The sequence below is a fragment of the Macrobrachium rosenbergii genome, chromosome 9, assembly GCF_040412425.1.
Source record: "Macrobrachium rosenbergii isolate ZJJX-2024 chromosome 9, ASM4041242v1, whole genome shotgun sequence".
NCBI lineage: Eukaryota > Metazoa > Arthropoda > Malacostraca > Decapoda > Palaemonidae > Macrobrachium > Macrobrachium rosenbergii.
Window position 1 is genome coordinate 26,025,162 of NC_089749.1, and position 20,088 is coordinate 26,045,249.

Here is a 20,088-nt window from a genome sequence, read left to right on the forward strand (position 1 = left end):
AGGATGGGACCACAGGGAACATCCATTTTTTATTGCTTTGGGAGAACGGGAAAGATCTTTCTACTAAGACCTAATCTGACATATAGGGCTGATCTATTGTCCCAGTCTAACCTAATTTTCGAGTTAGCCCTATTTATATTTCACCTATAAAAATACTGTGAGAACGAGAAATGGAAATTTTTCCCTAAAATATATTTTCGTGCCAGAAAAGCTGTCAAGTCTACCTCTAGCACCTTCAGTTTTTTTTGTACAGTTCAGAAAGAACATACATCAATCTCTTATCCAAAAAAAGAAAATAATACCGTTATAGTCTCATAATTATCAGATTTATCATCTATTTAAATCGATATTATTTCAAATCTCACCCTGAGGTCTTACTGATAACGTCATTCTATAGAGTAATTTCGTACTAGTCATTTTCACCTACAAGTTCCTACAGTATTTCTCTGCATTTACCTAATACCCTACCAAGTATGAATAAAACAATCAAATGTCTCATTACTATTAATTTGATCGAATCTGAATAAGTCGAACTTCTAGAACCAACAGTGTTAATGCTTAGATATCAGAAATCCTCAGATAGTTTCACATCCAATACCCTGAAAATTCTTATTTGGACATGTTCATCATCTAAGATTTTGGGACCTGAAGGCGAGCTGAAAAGACGATGCCAAAGACAGAAATTACGGTCTTCTGTAGTATTAGGAAGTGCATCTTGTTTCGGAAGTTGCTCTTAAGACCACTGGGCTTTATTCAACCGTATAGAACGGCAGAAGATGAAAACATTCCTGTTACATTTAGCATGAAAGCAATTGTCATCACAGTCGAACCTCTAAGAAAGGCCCCTCTATCAACATTTCCGATATAGCTGGGTTAACCAGGTCACCCTAATCACAACATATCACCATTTTCGAGAGGCCTCTGATCAGGGGAACGACTTAATCACCACTATCGAGAAAGAAACATGGCATACGACACATTAATCACAAACTGATATCTCGAGATTTACCCGTAGTGCGTGGGCCTTGCGAAACCAAGCCTGTTGATGAGATCAAGTACAGGTCCTGGTTTCTGCGGCGCATTTTCGACTAGGATAATGCCGTACTTTTCCAGGACGACCAGCCATTCTAAAAGAGCCCTGTCGTCTGTCATGGCCAGATCGAAGTCCATCGTGGGAATTTTGAAGTCCGAGCCCCAGAAAACCTGTATGTGATTGGAGTGAAACGTGTTAGTTTCCACGTCTCTTCTGTGTTTATGGTGATGCCGTTTTCCGATTTTTTTTTTCTCAGAATCACATAACATCTCAGGAGTCACATTCTGCATTGCGGAAAGCTAAAGTGTTACCTTCTTAAGGTTGGATCTAGAACGTTGTTTAGCCCTGGCCTCATCACTAAACGAACGCTCGTGTAGCCACTGGCCTGAAAATTGGCTGGTGTGGCCGTCAGGCCACGTCACCAGTAAGCCACCGTTCTCCAACTGTTGGGGCAGATACCGAAACTCGTGACATAGATTCAATGGAGAGAGAATCAATACGAAAGAGTTATTACTATGTAAAACAACATAACATGGGAAGTAATAAATAGGCAAAAAATTCAGTGAATTAGTGAATTACCACACGTATAACTAACCAGACAAATTAGTCATTCATTGCAAAATATAGTAAAATAATCATCGCTTTTGCAACAGGCAAACTTGAGTTGGGATAAATGTGCTATGGAACATGCTTGTTCCTTGGCACCTCTATTTGGACTTCGTTTGCCTCAGAATTTAATTTCTGTCCAAAGGAACATTCACTGACTGGTCACCACACTACCTGTATCTCCTTAGGCTGAATGTTTAGATCCAATTCATCGACCAAGAACACTCGAGCGATGGCGCCTTGACTGAAGCACTGGTGACACTGGCAGTTCTCCCTGAGCCAGACGTGCGGGTAAAGGGACCTCGTTTTGTCTCCGAATCCCACCTCGATGGTTTTCATGTGCGTGATGCCTTCCGTGACATCTTTAAGACCTGTAGAAGAGCCGCAAGTCTATAAGATTGAGCCCATTGCTTACAAATTGCATTTTACCGATTTTTTTTTTATGAGTGATATATCACATCATTCTATTATCTCCTCTGGAGATAATCCTTATCTTAAGAATTTCAGGGTCTCTCCCTAAGAATTCCTATTTGATAATTCACTTCAAGAACTGTTTCTAATATGACATGCTTTTCCTGACTGCTGCTCAAAGGAACAACTTGACAGCCTCAAAGCATAATTAGAATAAACCCGAGCTTTAGGCTAAACAGACCATTAACAGTCGCTGTCTCCACAATGTTCTTGCTAGGCTTCTGAAGCCGTGATGATGTACTGACGGATCTTGATATTACTGGGACGTGACTCTGGCACCTGCTGATGGTGACCTGGAAAACAAACAAAATTAGCGACAACAGTACCTACAATACGACACCAGCAAGAAACAATAACAACATAAATAGCTTCGACGATAAAAAACGAGTAAAACATGCGCCGAAGTTTCGTCGGCGCAGCCGAGTTTTCTGTACAGCGTATAATGCTGTATGAAACTCTCAGCTACGCTCAGTTGCTCCCCAGATGTGGTCAAGTGAAGGTGAGTCGGCGACGCCTCTGGAAAGCGCTGCCAGACGCACGAGCCACAGCTAACATCAACCTTCAATAAAATAAAAACTACTGAGGCTAGAGGGCTGCAATTTGGTGGGTTTGGTGATTGGAGGGTGGATGATCAATATACCAGTTTGCAGCCCTCTAGCCTCAGCACTTTTTAAGATCTGAGGACAGACAGAAAAAGTGCGGACTGACAGACAAAGCCATCTAAATAGTTTTCTTTTACAGAAAACTAAAAAACGCTACAGCACTCAGACGAAAACTTATTATAACGCCATGAATATCCTTACCGAAAATAAATACATAATTCACCATTTTCACAGAATAAAATGATTTATGTAATAGAGTCATTAAACTTGTAGATAAAAAACTGAAAATGGAAGTGCTAGACTAGGTAAGAAATTCCCAGTAGAAATTCAACCCAGTATGAAGCCAATATTGTTAAGAACGCACTTAAAATCCAAGATTTACCTCAAGGAAAGGGTCTTATATTATCCTCATCTTTGAATAAAGTGATTGTTCCATACAGCCTTCAAAGCCGATATTTTTTGAGAAATCGGGACTTCACAAACGTACTTTTCCTGGTAATGAATCACGCAAAAACCTTTTCCTACAGATAATAACATGAAGCTTCATGATGATTTTCATATTGCATACGAACTGATAATGTTAGTTTTCATACAGATTCCTTTCCGTTATATATAGAAATCACTAAGATTATAGTCTTTCCGCATTATAATCTTGTGAATAATGCTGTTTACATAACTATAATGTTAGTTTTACGTTTCGCTTATGACTGCCTTCATACTGAGTCAATTAACCCTTGATTGTCAAAGATAATTGTACGTATTGTCAGTAGTATACCTTAGTATTACCAGACCACTGAGCTAATTAACAGCTCTCCTAGGGGTGGCCCGAAGGATTAGACTTATTTTACGTGGCTAAGAACCAATTGGTTACTTAGCAACGGGACCTACAGCTTATTGTGGAATCCGAACCACAGTATAGCGAGAAATGAATTTCTATCACCAGAAATAAATTCCTCTAACTCTTCATCAGCCGGCCGCGGGAATTGAACTCCGGCCCATCAAATGACAGTCTGAAGCTCAACCGACTCAGCCAAAGAAGGGCTACGTATTGTCAGTGTGTTCTAAGACGCAAACAGATATCGATTTAAAAAGGAATATGAAATATATCAACAGCAAATTCTCAGCGTTTGAAAAACAATTATCGTTTGGCAAATATTCTCCCTATCTCGTGTTCAGAATTTACCTTATAAACTGACACTTTTAATTGGGGTCGCCCATCTGCTAACAACCACGGAGAGGTGCATGCCAAGACCGTTATTAGACCATAATATAAGAGAGCAACAGGAAGCGGGGTTTAGGCCCTCGGGCTAGTAATCTTCAGCACAACATTCACGTTCATTGGCATGCTGGCTGAGTCTGGATTTAGATTCTACGTTGTGCAGCCGAAGCGTTATGACCAGAATTTAAGATGTGATATCCTCTGTCGTACTAAGTTTCTCACAAACATTTGTTCTTTTTGCATGCTAACTCTTTATGACGGCGATAAAAACGCCACATGCCCATCTTTATTTGCTGCTATATCACGATGCAGTAATTATGAAAAGTAAAGCGACTTTGGTTCCCGAGGTTTTTCAGAATCCTATGGATCTTTCAAGTTTATATTTGTGCTGGTTCCTGAAATACTGCACAGAAAAAGTATCAAGGATACGGGACTGGAGAGAATAGTAAGCCAAACACCTCTAGTAAATGGGCCCAGTTAAAAAATTTACCCAGAATAATGCATAACTCCATAAAATATATATAAATATGCACCAAAAGCTAAAACTTCTCGAGGATGTCACCCAAATAATACTTCACCAAATTTCATCAAATTCCCTCCATCATGCCAACACCCAGGCATGCACACACACCCACACACACATACGCTCATAGATTCAGTTGAAAATTTTACTTCCTCCTAACTTCGTTCGCGGAGGTAACAACAACAGCGTTGATCTCCAGGATCTTCAGAACAAAGCCAAAAACTTACATCGCCGACTGCAGCAGGAGCTGTAGAGGTCTGCAAGGCAGCAGCGGAAACTCGCCAGGTGGAGCGAGCTAATCTAGAGGCGAACATGGCTTTTCTCGTCAGGCAACCCTCCTCCTTCGGCAATCACTTGCGAGTGTATCAGGAAGCGCAAAGAACACCTGAGAATATATTGAGCGGTTGAGGATGCTGAGCTGAGACTGCTGATCACCAGATAATTGACATCACTGACGATCTGAGAGATACTTTATCTCTCACGCCACCAGTGATCACATATTCATCGGCCAATCACCAGCAAGCTTAAGTCAGTGGGGACAACATTGCCAGTGCCAGGCGCCAATAATTCTGGAAGAGGCTGTTGAGCTTTTCCTCCGGTTCCTGTTGCTCCCTAACCTTTTTTATCCTTTAAAGTTTAGGATATTTTTCTACGCATCATTGCGAGTAAATATTTACTCTAACAGTCCACGAGTTTCCCAGCCCTCATTTGCAGGAATTAGAGACCTCTCATGAACATCTTAAATATTGGTCGTTCTAGTCACTGGAAAATTCCACTGCGCTTGTAGAAACACTTCATACACAGAATTCTCTCTCTCTCTCTCTCTCTCTCTCTCTCTCTCTCTCTCTCTCTCTCTCTCTCTCTCTCTCTTTCTCAAACACACACGCACACACACACACATACACGCATAATTGGCACAACCTGTAGAAGTGAGATGATAAATTAAAATGACACTCATTTATTATCAGTGAGGACTGGTGATCAGTAGATGTTATTCGTTCAAATACAACAGTGAAAATGAAAGCGACTACAATACACTACAGTAAGCTATAGCATGGCTTTATTGCTCGTATTCGTCACAGCATCCATTTACAGATAAAAAAGTTTAATCATTATATACGACACAGAAAGACAAATGGATATCACTTTTGATAACGAATTAAGGTCTTACATTCTAAGAATGACAGTGACGTGAAGCAGAAAGGCAAAGTTATTAAAACAATGAGAGATTCTGGTTGAACAAAAGTTTGGCGTTACCACTGGAACTTCGCACTGTATAATTTTACCACCCCCGTTCTAGTAATAGTTATGGTAAGAATAGCGCCCCAGTTTCTTTGGATGAAATTGGGCCTCAGTATTTTTAAGCCTTAATGAGGCCAAACATGGCCATTGCCCTGACAACTTATCAAATCCAAGCGTTTTTATATTCATATCTTAATATGAACCCAAACCGAATGGCAACTGAATTATTAACGTTATTCAGAAGATGAGCCCCTGTTCATTGAATAGGGTTCATCTTCTGAACAATGACTTTAAATTCAAACTTCCAAAGAATACGGTGTTTGTTTGAAATAAGTCACAGAAGGTAAGAGTAAATACAGAAACGAACGATCGGTTATTAGAAAAGAAAAAATAATCTAACAAATTAATAAACAAATGAATGTTCTTAAGTAACGCAGACCTGAAGGCCGAGTGACAGAGGTCTGAACAAGGTCTCTTAATCACTAATGTCAAGAGCTTCCCTTTTAGGCTTCTAAGGGAGCCAGAGTTCGTGATGTTACACATCCCAACTCGATCCGCAACAAGAAATAGTGAAAGAGGGCGAAAAGGAGTGTGGTGGTAACTCCGCCAAAGAAACAGAAGGCTATTGGGATAAAATACAACAACTCATATAATGACGCTTTTGAGTCCGACCGTAGTCACAGAGAGGAGCGAGCAGAAATTTATTACATTTCTTAAATGTATGTGCGAAAAGACTTAAAGTTGGAGTTAGAAAAATGTTTTCCCATTTTGTATAGCTACCACTTTCAGGAAAGGTCTGATGGCACAAGAAATAAATTATAGGAGGACTGTCAGAGTTCCTATTTGTACACTCATCACTGACCAAGCCATTCAGTATACTGAACACTACGAATACTTACCAACAAGAAACGCCGCATCTGTCATATCAGTGGTAAGATAGATGTTAAAACATATAACAAAGGTTCTCGAAAGGCAGTCATTCTATTTTCCTCATTGAATCAAAGGAAATTCTACCACCCTAATGAACAGTACAGGCAGGAACCCTATGACATCGGTTGGAGGTCATTCTATGGTGGCTACATCTCTATCAGATCTCGAACAAATCTACATTTTGCCAACTTTCATTTTGTTCAGCGGACTGATAATTTACAACATTTCAGGTGATCCAGACGGGATTTTCAATCTAAATTTGAAAATAAAAGTCTTTTGCACTAAACATGGAAGATTTAAGTTCAAATCACCCCTCAGGGTGCGAAAAACTAGTGCTCTTCATGGGATGCTACTTTTCCACAAGGGGAGAGAACAGGACCACAGGAATGAGGCTTGCTATCTCCTTCTCATTCTTATCCGGAGCCAATCCCCAAAAATGAAACGGCTGCTAACTTCAAAATAAAAAATAGCTGCTGTGCTAAATACCCAAGTGATTTTTACCTACTACTTGATGATCAGAGTTCAATTCGGCAACGTTGCTGTAACACCAGGCAACAAGTACGATAAGTACGACGATAGTAAGTTATTTTAATTCTACCTGCGAGGTCATTTAGTTACTTTCCTTAATGCACATTACCACCTACCTAACTATCAGGCCCCAACTACAACGACTCTAATGCTGATAACGGGAAGGCAACGAAGGGGTGAGTACTCCACAGATAACGAGATAAATGCCAGCCGATATCTGTTTTCAGAGATTTCCTGCCCCACTGGATTGGCAGCGGGCACGAAACAGAGGTGAAAGGGAATCTCCCCATCTCTTATATCTCGGCCTCAAGCGGCCTTCAGAAGTGGTCTGCCTTTATCACTGATTAAACCTCCTAAGTGCTTGCTTACTCGAGATCTTCTAACTCTGTTGAAAAAATAAACCCCATTTTTTTGTGTTTTCCCAGACTTGTCCTGCAGTGGCTTCCAGGTACAATTTATTCATGATAACAATATCTAAATATAGTCAAATAGTAATGCTGACTCCTAATCATACTGCTCTCAGGGACATTTTCAGAAAAGTACTACATAAGACATTGCTGGGGCCAATAGCCTTACAACTTCATGGCCACGGTGAACTTTGAGTCAATTAATCGATCTAAAAACATTACAATCTATTTCTGATGCTGCTTTAGAATGTGCCTGGGATCACAATACTAGATCAGCATATATACATTATATATATATATATATATATATATATATATATATATTATATATATATATACATGTATATGTATACACACATATGTATATATATATATTTTTTTATAAATATTCTGCTGTTCAACCTCCCTGCATTTTTTTTAGTAGGAATATACTCCTAACAAAGACAAGAAGAACTCTCTGGGAAAAGCAGAGGGAAGCAGGCTAGGCTGTGTTTTCAAAATTAACCGTTCATAACAGCTTATAAGTTAGTATAAGTTAGTATTAGAGACCTATCCAACAGGGAGGTTTAAACCAGGTCACCTCTAGTGAGGGTGTTCTTAAGCATTCCTTTTCTCTGTTCTATGTATCAGCGATGTTTTGCCATTTTTTCAGACTGCCGGAAAAAATGTATAAATAATGGTCACGAGAACACAGCAGCCCAATCTGACCCAACAAAAGGCTGAGATTCCCAACCATCTTCCAGGGCACATGTGCACGTCTGTGCCCCTGATAATTCTGTCCTTTGTCCCCTTCTCGTCTTTTATTTACTAAGTGAATCCACGTTTCTCGTTGTTCCAGAAATCCCGGGTGTCCGTTGCAGTGCGCAAGCAGCCTACGTGAATGGTAAGTCTGGAATCGACAAGTATTCGCTGACTGCTGGTATTTCTTCCACTGCACTTCTATTTCCATTTTCCCCCTGCCTCAGCCACTGACTAGAGATCCTGGTGTAACCATATTTTCCAGTATGAAGTCTAGTATAGGACTTATAACCATTATTGCCTGGTGAGATTGCATAAGATATTCCCCTTTACAGTAAGCAAGAATTAGGGAGAGGTCAAGTATAGGTAATACTCAGGCAAGTCTTGGAACCTGATCATACCATTGTTTGGAAGAGGAATAACCTTTAATGTACTCAACTGCTTACGATAGAGCTGTGAGAACAATCACCCGTTGCGTTTTAACTGAAGTAGGGAAAATCTTCCAGTGTCTGAAGGGGACTAATTGGCTCATGTAAATTCCCTCACTGTAACAGTGCATTCTTTCTTTGTTGGGACTAGGTGGGTAATAAATGGGTTTCATGTGATTCATTTGTTCCAGAAATAATCGAATTATTCACTACATAGTTGTGACTGGCGACCTAATCTAATTAAGTAATTGTCTGTCTCTTGAGGTAGGGCATGGCTCTCTGAAGGAGGCGGGAATGGAAGGGGATATGTGCCTTGCTGGCATCTTGCAATCTCTCTCCCTTGTTCCTTCGGTGAGGCCCTTATATGACTTCGGTCAGGGGTCAGGAGGTTACCCACAGGTAGATTGGGGTTGGTGTCATTTCCTTATGCGCGTGCATCATTTATGACTCAGCTCCAGATGTTCACGCCAGCTGTCCTCTCTTAATCTGCCTCCCGGCACTATTCCTGCCTCCAGCCAGGCTTAGGGTCTGAAAACAAAGTTTCCCACTGAGTCACATGTTCAAGAAGAGAAAGTTGAAAGGGATATACAGAGTGCGATTAACAGATTAACCCTTAAGGGACGGCATAATTTATCAATGTGCAGCACCCCAGACCGGGGAAACTCTGAGGTTGGCAAAATAAAAAAAAATCACATCAATGTATAAATAAATAAAAAATTCTAAAAAATTTTCCCTACCTCCTGCGAGAAGTTGAAAATGACTTTACAACCCCTTGTGGGCCCTCATTTACAAGACAATTGTAAATTTTACCGACTTATGTATGTTTTTGCTAATAAATAAGTTTTTTGGATTTTGTAAAATTATTATTACTGCCCACACAATATCAAAACAGATAAGAAATAAAAGCAGTAACAATTTTTTTGCATATTTGTTGTAAAATATTCACGGAAGTTTACGAGAAGGAAGATTCAGTAACTTTTTTTTTTACTTTTACATGCTTTTTCTAATATTTCTTTGCAATTTTCTTTGTAAAATTACATTTACAACCGACATACTATCGTAAAAGACAAAAACAAAAAACAACAGCAACCCCTTTGTATATTTACAAGCAAATTTACAAAAAGACCCATGTGAGAGGGAGAGATGCAATACCTTCCCCCTTGAATTCATAAGCATTACTGATACTGGCCCAACTCCTACGTCTGAATAAAAGTTGCCATTAGTGAATTTATAGCATATAGAAGTATTGGCACCTTTGTTTCGAATCATTATTACCATAACAGTGGTGCGTAATTCTGCTTCACACTGAAGCGCAATCCGTCCACCTCCCCAAACCTGTTTTACTTCACCCTGAAGCTCAATCCGTCCACTAAGGGTTAAGGGAGGGGCATATATTCCTTTTGCCCTTCCTTGTCAGGCAGTGCCCAAAATGCACTGCTGTGTTTTCCAGCTTTAAATTAAGCATTTGGTGGCTGGGATTCTTGGCATCTTGCACCTTCAGTCAGGTGCGAATGTCTACCAAAACCAAGGATTCAGCAGACAAATGCTTTATATTACTCTAATTTTCTCGTTAATGGAACTCATGTCTATTTAGTAACCTAAATCTCTCTGCGTCATATGAGATATCTGAAAATTTACTTGATAAAGAATTCAATATTTTACATTAATCACAGAGTAAGAAAAAAAAAAGTTTTAACCTTAGATTACAGTTACTTTAAAACAGGTACATTTACAACTATAAGAAAGTTACTGTAAATATTAAAATACACTAACTTTAACTGACCTCCTTAAGGTAAATCTCAAAATAAATACGAGTATATGATCATAAGTATTAAAATGCGATAAATCATAAGTTACTGTTATTTTGAAACAGGGACAGTTACAGATATAAGAAAGTTACTGTAAATATTAAACATAATAACTGTAAGTGATTTCCTTAATGTAAGTCTTAAAATAATCATGCACTTAACTTTTAATAGTTGCTATAGTTAAAGACATGCAGTTAGTTTGCCTTGAGGAGGCATTACAATGAAATATACATGGTCTGACCTGAAATGACATTAATAGACTCTCCAGTACACAGGTCAAAGGAGACTAAGCTGTAGGAACAGTACCTCTAAGGTCTGTCCTAGCAAAACCTATCCCTGATTTATGGCCCTTTAAGGTAAAATTCTATCCCGTTAGTCGGGAGTGTACGTTATTTTGAAAACAACCCTGGGTTTCCCGCCTAACTTCTTCTAATTCGGGCAGCCTACATGGTCTGTCTCTTTACTTTAATAAAGTTTAATTTATTATTCTACTAAGAGGCAAGGAAGTGAGGTCGAACAGCGAACATTTATAATATATATATATATATATATATATATATATATATATATATATATATATATATATATATATATATATATATATATATATTAAAAAGTATATACTGTACATACATATCTATGTAAATTTATTATTATTTTTCTTGTTTATTGCTAATCTATGCATAAATGATCGGTGCTAGGTGAGCAAGCATACTGACTTTCCTTTCATGGGAGTGAAGGTAAACTTCCACCCAAGGCCGAGACTCGTATACAATGATTTTTCTTACAATGAAATCGAAAACTTAAATAATTAACTAGAGAATTTCACCTTCAGGAAAAGTGGGACGGCTCAACAATGAACAAAGTAATACTTCCGAAAATATTACCATTAAGGAAGAGTGAGCCAGCCCATGGGATCTACAATTCTTGAGGCAAAAGGAGTTCTGTTGGTCATAAAATTTACAGGATTAGACATCTGAAGACGTGCTGGATTTTTTTCTGACATGTTTTTAATCGTTGTATATTGTCATTTATTTCGTCAATGGCTTTTATCTCGTGTTGTAAATAAAATCTCCTATGGAATTGTTACCTCATTTGACTGGCGTTCATTCAGCAAAATTCTAGTGTTATGTTGTTGCTGCTTCATTCTGAAATATTTATTCATAAGATGCACATCAGAGTTTAACTATGTGAAGATTTATTTCTCAGCTGAGAGAGAGAGAGAGAGAGAGAGAGAGAGAGAGAGAGAGAGAGAGAGAGAGAGAGAGAGAGAGAGAGAGAGAGATTGCAGTTCATGAAATTTATTGTCTGCTTTAAAGATCAAACAGTTTTTTTTTTAATATTTCCAAAACGAACTGCAGACGTGGATCTTCGAAAATAATGAGAACGACCTGAACTGCTGATTCTGATTTTCATTTACAGGGAACTGATAACGTCCAGCGCATGTTTTTGTTGATTACTTCCACTGATAACTATATCTGTCAGTACAGAAATGCAAATCATGATAATCTATCAGAGACGAAACAAAACGAAACCCCAAGGTCAAAATAAAGAGAATATTAAGATGTTACCTCTGTCAAAATGAAATTATTTTTTCAAGGTGATCCCTAAATTACAGATCTGAATGTGAGGCTTATTTGAGAAAAATACCGTGGTTTATTACTTCGTTGATTTCAGTATCTGCTGAGATGTTTCAAAAATGAAATAAATTGCTACAGTTAAAATCTGTCGCAATTTGCGGAAAAAACTCCTCTGTTTCCGGTTTACTGTTAAATTAAAAATAAAGGGAAAAGCATAGCGTACAAGGAAGCATATGTGTTTGCTGCCATTAACTGCTTGATATTCTTACTCACATACAAGAAAGCTGAGGACACGGCATTAACGCGGGATCAGAACTAATAATAGAATGACGTCTTGTCCGGATACTTTTATATAATGACGTTTATATCTTTACTTAATACCAAATCCTGTTAGAAAGCAGTGATAAAAAGACGCTCTCCACAACTATTTACAAGTGTAGGCTATATCAAACGGAAAGTGATCATCTTCACTTATAAAACGATATATTTTTAATACTTGAGACGTTAGACAAACAATTTTGTTTACCTTGAACACTTCAGATGAACTCAGCCTCATCGTCGTTAAAATCACGAACGCGCTGCCAGATTAAATGGGGAGAATTTTGAAAGAATGCTCCGTCTGACTTATGCTTAATTGCATTTTTGTATACAACTAAAATAATCATACCATCAACATATTCCCTACGGACATTGTCTAGGTCTTTATTTAATGTAAAAACTTGCTTCAAGTTATAAATACGACTTTTGAAACACACGGTTAATTCCATGGTGATTATTCATATAAAAAAAGGTATCTGACAACAAACGGAGGTCTGATCTGCGCATGCGCTTCATTACCGAATTCTTATGAGACATGTATGCGCCGAAGTTTCTTCGGCGCAATCGAGTTTTCTGTACAGCCGCGGCCCATGACACTCAGCCTTGGTCTGGTGGTGGCCTCAGCCACGGCCCATGAAATTCTTAGCCGTGGCCCATGAAACTCAGCCACGGTCTGGTGGTGGCCTGTGTTGTTGGTGGTACCTATATGGCGGTGCCATAAGTACAACTATGGGTAACTTTAACCTTAAAATAAAAACTATTGAGGCTAGAGGGCTGCAATTTCGTATGTTTGAGGATTGGAGGGTGGATGATCAACATACCAATTTGCAGCCCTCTAGCCTCAATAGTTTTTAAGATCTGAGGGCGGACAGCAAAAGTGCGGACAGAAAACAGTGCGGATGGACAGACAAAGCCGGCATAACAGTTTTCCTTTACAGAAAACTAAAACCACACCGCCATGGTAAGTGAATGTCTTATTCCTTGCGCGGTACGGTTACCACACCGTCTGGCTCTTGGCCTGGATCCTTCTTGAATGGGCAAGTTCTTAACCTGCTATGACCTATCCATAACCTAATTTTAGCAACCTCTTCCTAACTCCTTCAGATCACCCAAGGACGAAATTGGCAGTCTGATTTTAGGTTTTCCAGAGAGGGCATCCTGGCCAGGTTTATTCCCCGGAACCCAATCGCGGAAAACCCAGAGCTCACGGAACCCTCAATAACTTTCTTATTTGTAAAGATATTTTTTGATATTAAGGCATCGTTGTAAAGTTCTCAGATTTAATTCGATATATTGTTTGTTGGTTTTTATTATGTAAATGGCGTTTGAAGGCCCAATAATAATTAGCGCATGTCCAATTTGATGTATCATTTGTTGGTTTTTATCCGTAAAAATGGCGTTTGAAGCCCCAATAATAATCTAGCCGCAATGGAAGACTTAAATAACAAAACTCCTATGTCGACATCTAAATTAAATTCGGCGACAAAAACTTTATTTACACCGCAGTCATTTAATAAGCTTCAAACGCCATTTACATATAAAAACCAACAAATGATACATCACATTAAAGCTGAGAACTTTACTTTTACAACGATGCCTTAATGTCAAAAATATCTTTACAAATAAAGTTATTGAAGGTTCCGTGAGTTCCGGGTTTTCTTCAAATAGCAGTTTATGTGGTTCTTGACATGCGCTAATTATTATTGGGGCTTCAAACGCCATTTGCTTCATTATAAAAACCAACAAATGATACATCACATTAAAGCTGAGAACTTTATCTTTTCAACGATGCCCTAATATTAAAAATATATTTACAAGTGAAAAAGATATAGAGGGTTCCGTGAGTTCCGGGTTTTCCACAATAAGGTTCCGGGGAATAAACCTGACCAGCATCCCTTATGAGGATAGACCACCACCTGCATTACCTCAAAGAAAACTGACATCACGCTACTCTCGCAGAGGAAGCACCTTTTCAACAGTGACTATTGCAATATTCGAGTCCTTGCAGGAGAGAAGGGTTTACCACACAAGAATATGAAAAGAAAATGTAATCTCCCTCTCTCGCACCTTTCCATATTGTAATGATGTCAACGTTCCAACGAGGATTGAGGTTAAGTGATATAAACGAAGAAAAGAATGAAGCTGAAGATACAAGAGGATATTATATGATGAAATGTTCCAAGTGATGCATTTGAATTTCTACAGGAAAGTAATTTAAGAAATTTTTATTGTTTGATAACTGTAACGCCGGCATTTTTGTCCATATTGAAAGTCATTCGAAAGCAAACTACCTCTTTAGTTTCAATATTTCATACAGTGAGAGAGAGAGAGAGAGAGAGAGAGAGAGAGAGAGAGAGAGAGAGAGAGAGAGAGAGAGAGGGAGAGAGAGAGAGAGAGAGAGAGAAACTTGCAAGGAAGTATATTATCATAAAACTGATTACGTCACAAATACAATCAGGAGTCGAACCAAGTCTGTATCAATGTTTGCCACTTTTTAAACCTCACTGATGTAAGCAAAACCTCCGGCCCATCTGATAACAGTACACTCCACTTATATGACTATTTAAGAACTAGTTGCTTTTAGGTTTTAGACTTGTTTACGGGAAAATTGCGACTGAAATTATTTCTTACAGCCTAGGCAGGCATCCATGTTGTTATTACGTAGAGAAAAATATACTATAAATTTTTTTCAATTGATCAAGAGGAACAATCATGTTGATTAGATATGTTATCCATGTTAGTGGGAATGCTATTTTTAAGTCTTTATTCTGTAGCATTTTACATTTATCTGCTGTCTTACAGACCTCTGAATTTCCTAGATGCAGTACTCATAAAAATATTCCTTTCTTCATTTAGTCATGAATAGACGGTAATGATGTATATACTTAACAAAATTTTCTGATGGGCACAATTGCCCACGTCAGCAACTTTAGTAATCACAGCGCTGTTGGTTTTTTGTCTTTAAGTACAGAAATTTACCAAGCTTATTTTCGCAGTAATACAGTGGGAAGATTTGACAAAAGTACAGTCAATACCGCCTTCATTCCTTGCTTGCTGATAAAAGCTGGTAGTGCAGAAAACTCTGCCGGTATACGAAGCTTCAGATGCCTATTGAGAAGGCTACACAGTAGTATAATAACACTTCCCAACAACCCCTCCCCCACCCCCTCGCCACACACACGCACGGTGCTATACAACTCGGTCGTGTCGCTCCCAGGATCTAAGAGGTCTTCCATTCAAGCACTTCTGCTCCATCAAGCAAGTATTTCCTCTATCTTATTCTCTTCTTTCTTCCCCAAAATTCTGAGTTCTACACCCGCCTCACTAACCTATCATTCCTTATTCTCTTCACTTGCCCAAACCGTCCACTGCATTATTATCCATAATTTCACCCATGGCAATTCAGTTATTTACATCTCATCTGCACATTTTAACATATGCCTAGCTTTTGCCGCAGGACATTACGATTGCTCTCACTGCCTTCCAAATCATAGCCTTAACTTCTTTATCAGTTGTATAACAGGTTTCCCTTATGTTCGTGTGTGCCACATGTAACTTTTTCCCCTGACTTGCAATTCACACAACTGTTTCATAGCACACTTAATCTACACCCTTTCTGCTTTGACTAACCAACATTGCTTTCCACCTATCAAGCTTTTTGTTATCTATCTTACTTTTTTAGTTCATTTCCTACTGTATAACTTACCTGGTGCACCAGCTTTTCGTAGCTACAATCCTTAATCAATTCTATCAACTTAAACTTGTAAAAGGAGCAGTGATTTCTCTCATGTTCCTTTGCACTCTTTTCTTCATCTAGACATACCTAGCACAGCCTGGTCAGCCACTCAATCATATTTTCATCATCATTCTGAAGTGTCCCAATTGTAATCCCAGCTGCCAGTTTCTATCCATTTTCGGCCTCTTAATTGTCCTCATAACACCCTTAACAGTTAATTTCACAAGGCATTTTGATTTTTTTGGCAGACGTTTTCACTTTGGGATTATTCAGACCTGCCTCTTTGCTTTCCTGTAGTTACAGTAACTGTTCTAAATTCTCGCTACCTGTAGAACAAAACAGGTTGCAAGAATGAACCGTATCAAGGTGCAACCATGGGATAAAAGGGTTTATTAGGTGAAAAGATAGGTTGGAGTGTTTTGAGATGGTCTGGTTGCCTGGAAAGAATAGAGGACAAGAGACTGGTGAGGAGTACATAATATATAGGTTTTTGGGGTAACGGGCTGAGAGAAATGTCTCAGCGGTTGGAAAGGGGTTGGACAAGAAGGGAATATATCCGGAAGAACCGAGCGAGTGTACAAGGTATAGGTGAGTGGCACAGGATTGGAAGAGTTGTGCAGTTGGTGAGCTGCTGGTGATTCCTCTGTGTTGGTATATGAAACTTCTGGTGATGTGAATGTTTTCTCGAAATAAAGCAAATTAAGTTGTTGTCTTGTTTTTCCCGTGGGGTACCCCTACTAAGGGAGATACCTTGTTGATAATATATATTAAGGCAGACATCTTATTGTTAATGTACATACATATTTAACCAATAATTGGCAGTTTTTCATAAATTATCAATATTATTGATTACCAGTATAGAAATAGGTAACAACCAAACACGATGTATGTAGACCGGTCAACAAAATATATTTCTGCTATGCAGTATCAGAGATATAGATTTGTCAAATATAACAGCAATACAATACAATGGCCATTGGTAAGAATATATTTTTACAATGAATTCTCAAACACACACCACACACACACACACACTGTGAGATTTGTACTCTTTGGCTGAGCATAACAATGACATCATCTTGGACGATGTACGGGAACAATCAACAACCATCCAGGGAGACAACCAACATAAGGTTTTTCTCCTGGATCTGTAGAGGCACTAGGAGGAGATCTGATGGGCTAAACTTCCAAGTGACACTAGTGGAGCTATTCGTCAAACGAACTACTCATGAGGTCACCTTTTTGAAAAGAAGCCGGTGATTCCTTGGTATCCAGCGTCGATCAGATGTCGAAGGCATTTCAGTGGCAAACCAAGACGACAGTTTTTGGAAATAACTCTTCCTCTCGGATTGGCTCTTCGTCTTCTTCTTCTTCTTAGGTTTCCCCTTTCGCCTTTCCTTACTGGCGGACAACTTAAGAGTTACTTTTAATATTATTTAAATAAATGATCTAGAATTTGGGGGATATACTGGGACTAACTCGGGAAGATGGGGATTTGAAGATTTCTCCAATTTAGAATGATTCATTTAAAAAAAAAATATATTAAATAAGTTTGAAAAGGGGGGGAGGCGGTTGTTGAGATTGTTAAGGTGAGGTAGTTTGAAGATAATACTGATTTAAGGAGGCAATTCCACTGACTAGGATTCTATAATTCTACCCAAAATATGATGAAATGTCCTCGCTGTGTTCAAACAGCAGAACATCCCTCAGAGAAATGACCACTTGGTGATCAACTGACTGAAGGCCTGTTTGGTAGGTCCACGATTTTGGGGGTCTTTATAGATGAGAGTTCTTGTGACTGATGGGACTTGAAGGATTCAGGATATTAAACAATGACAAGAGGGTTGGGGAAGATGTTGTTGCCAGGGAAGGCGAAGGGGTCACCCTGAATGAAGGAGATTCCTGGGGCACGTCCAGTAGGGCGTTTGCGGACACCATTTTTGAATTCCTTGGCTTCCCGACACGAGGGGCACAGAGGCCCACACGATCTCCTGGCGCAGCAGGAGGGGAAGGAAGGGCATAGCACAAGGGCGTCGCAAACAGCAGCCAATGTGACGAAAGCCACCAGAAGAACAACGACGAAGCGCAGAGAAGCCATTGCGTCTAGCACAGACACCTGAGGGCATCACCAATGGAGATTAAGTTTTTGTTCCCATGATGGGGGAGTAAATTGTTAATTAAGCTTTGCTATGTAAACCAAGCCAATTTTATCTAGTTTATATAATGATTTCGTTTTTCCCATAAAGTCCCAAATAGATTTACGGAAAGACTACTAATGTGTTTTCTAAAAATAGCATTATGGCATTTGTCTGTGTATAGATAACAGGCATATATTTTCTGTTACATTAAATAAAACTGCCTAATAACAGCACTGATCCATTAACTCAGCTTTCCGAAAGTGTCCATCAGAAACTAGAGGTACGAGGCCTTGGTACTAAAAGTCCAAGAAATGATTCACTTTACACAATGACTTACCTTTAGTGAAACGAAGGATCAGCTAGTGCGTTCCCGTGCGGGTGTGGTGAGTGAGTATGATTAGGACACGTGGTCTCCATCCTTATATACCATCAACTCGACTGTCCTGGGAGGCGGGGGGAGCGGGTCATACCCGGCAGAGCGGGGTATGGATTGCTGGTGCTGCAACTTCCGCTAGTGCCATGCCTGTAAACATGCCCAGCTCCTTGGACTGGATTTCCAGAAAAGATAAGCTTCCGCCTGCCTCTGATTCTTGTCGTTCGTGCAGTGTTATTTAAACACAAGCACACACATTATATATATATATATATATATATATATATATATATATATATATATATATATATATAGATATATATATATATATATATATATATATATATACATACTGTGTATATATGTATGTATGTATATATATATATATATATATATATATATATATATATATATATATATATATATATATATATATATATATATATATATATATGTGTGTGTGTGTGTGTGTGTGTACGTGTGTTTTATTTCTAAATTAAAGGTGCCGTAAATACCATTTTTATAGTTGTCCCTTAACTATGCAAGAGAGGGAAGAAGAAAATGTGAATAGATACAAAGAGAAAAGTTTTAATATAAAACTGAAATGTTATGATGGATGAGAGAAATGAATGAAAGAAGACTGAACTAATTAACAAGGTACAATTATAGATTCCTATGCTTAGATGTTTACATCCAAGGGAGTAGCGAAATAAAGCATAAATCATCTTATAAACTCAGAGGAGAGCAAACTCCATGTTTTAATCTGCGACCAAATATTCGAAGTTTTTAATCTTGAAATAATTGCATTCACCTCACTTCTAAACACTATTTTAAAAATAAAATGATAAGTCTGAATATTTTACATATGTGTATATGTATATATATGTGTGTGTGTTCGCGTGTGTATATTATGTATATATATGTATAGAGAGAGAGAGAGAGAGAGAGAGAGAGAGAGAGAGAGAGAGACACACACACATATATATATATATATATATATATATATATATATATATATATATATATATATATATATATATATATATATATACATATATATAAGTACGAGTGAAAAGATTGACTCCAAACATTTTGCTAAACATTGTAAGTGAAATAAAGAATTAATAAAGACGTTTCGTAAAGCAATGACATGAACACATTAGTTCGAGGAAAACGAGAAAACCACGATAGGAAGGCAGAGGAAGTTTCCTCATTTATTTAACCTTTCACTTTTCAATTCCTCCTCCAGTGTTTAAGACACTTTTAACTGATGAAAGAACTGACAAGAACGTAATGAGGAAAATGCTTCCTCTCTTCCTAAGAGCAGCCTTCTACGAGATTTCACGTTGTGCTGAAGGGCAGAAGAAAGAGAATCCTGTAAAAGGAAAAAAGAAGTTGATTAACTTGC

General features: G+C 38.4%; 1 protein-coding gene and 1 long non-coding RNA gene across 3 annotated transcripts in view; both read right to left on the reverse strand.

Annotated features, from left to right (window-relative positions):
• LOC136841620 (gamma-butyrobetaine dioxygenase-like) overlaps positions 1–7,420 on the reverse strand; it is a 14,809-nt gene extending 7,389 nt beyond the window's left edge. The window contains exons 1-5 of one of the 2 annotated variants that reach the window (XM_067108738.1): positions 7,271–7,420; positions 2,292–2,403; positions 1,814–2,010; positions 1,345–1,476; positions 1,010–1,203 (exon numbers count right to left, since the gene is read on the reverse strand). In XM_067108738.1, the coding sequence (XP_066964839.1) occupies positions 1,010–1,203; positions 1,345–1,476; positions 1,814–1,978 (491 nt within the window). In that variant the 5' untranslated portion in view covers positions 1,979–2,010; positions 2,292–2,403; positions 7,271–7,420. Of the gene's footprint in view, positions 1–1,009; positions 1,204–1,344; positions 1,477–1,813; positions 2,011–2,291; positions 2,404–4,681; positions 4,911–7,270 lie in introns of those variants that run through there. The other variant, XM_067108737.1, reaches the window with a different exon arrangement.
• Positions 7,421–17,055: 9,635 nt separating this feature from the next.
• Positions 17,056–18,729, reverse strand: LOC136842094 (uncharacterized). The gene is made up of 2 exons (XR_010854167.1): positions 18,645–18,729; positions 17,056–18,285 (listed from the first exon to the last, which is right to left on the reverse strand). It is a non-coding gene; the product is annotated as an uncharacterized lncRNA (long non-coding RNA).
• Positions 18,730–20,088: the final 1,359 nt, after the last annotated feature.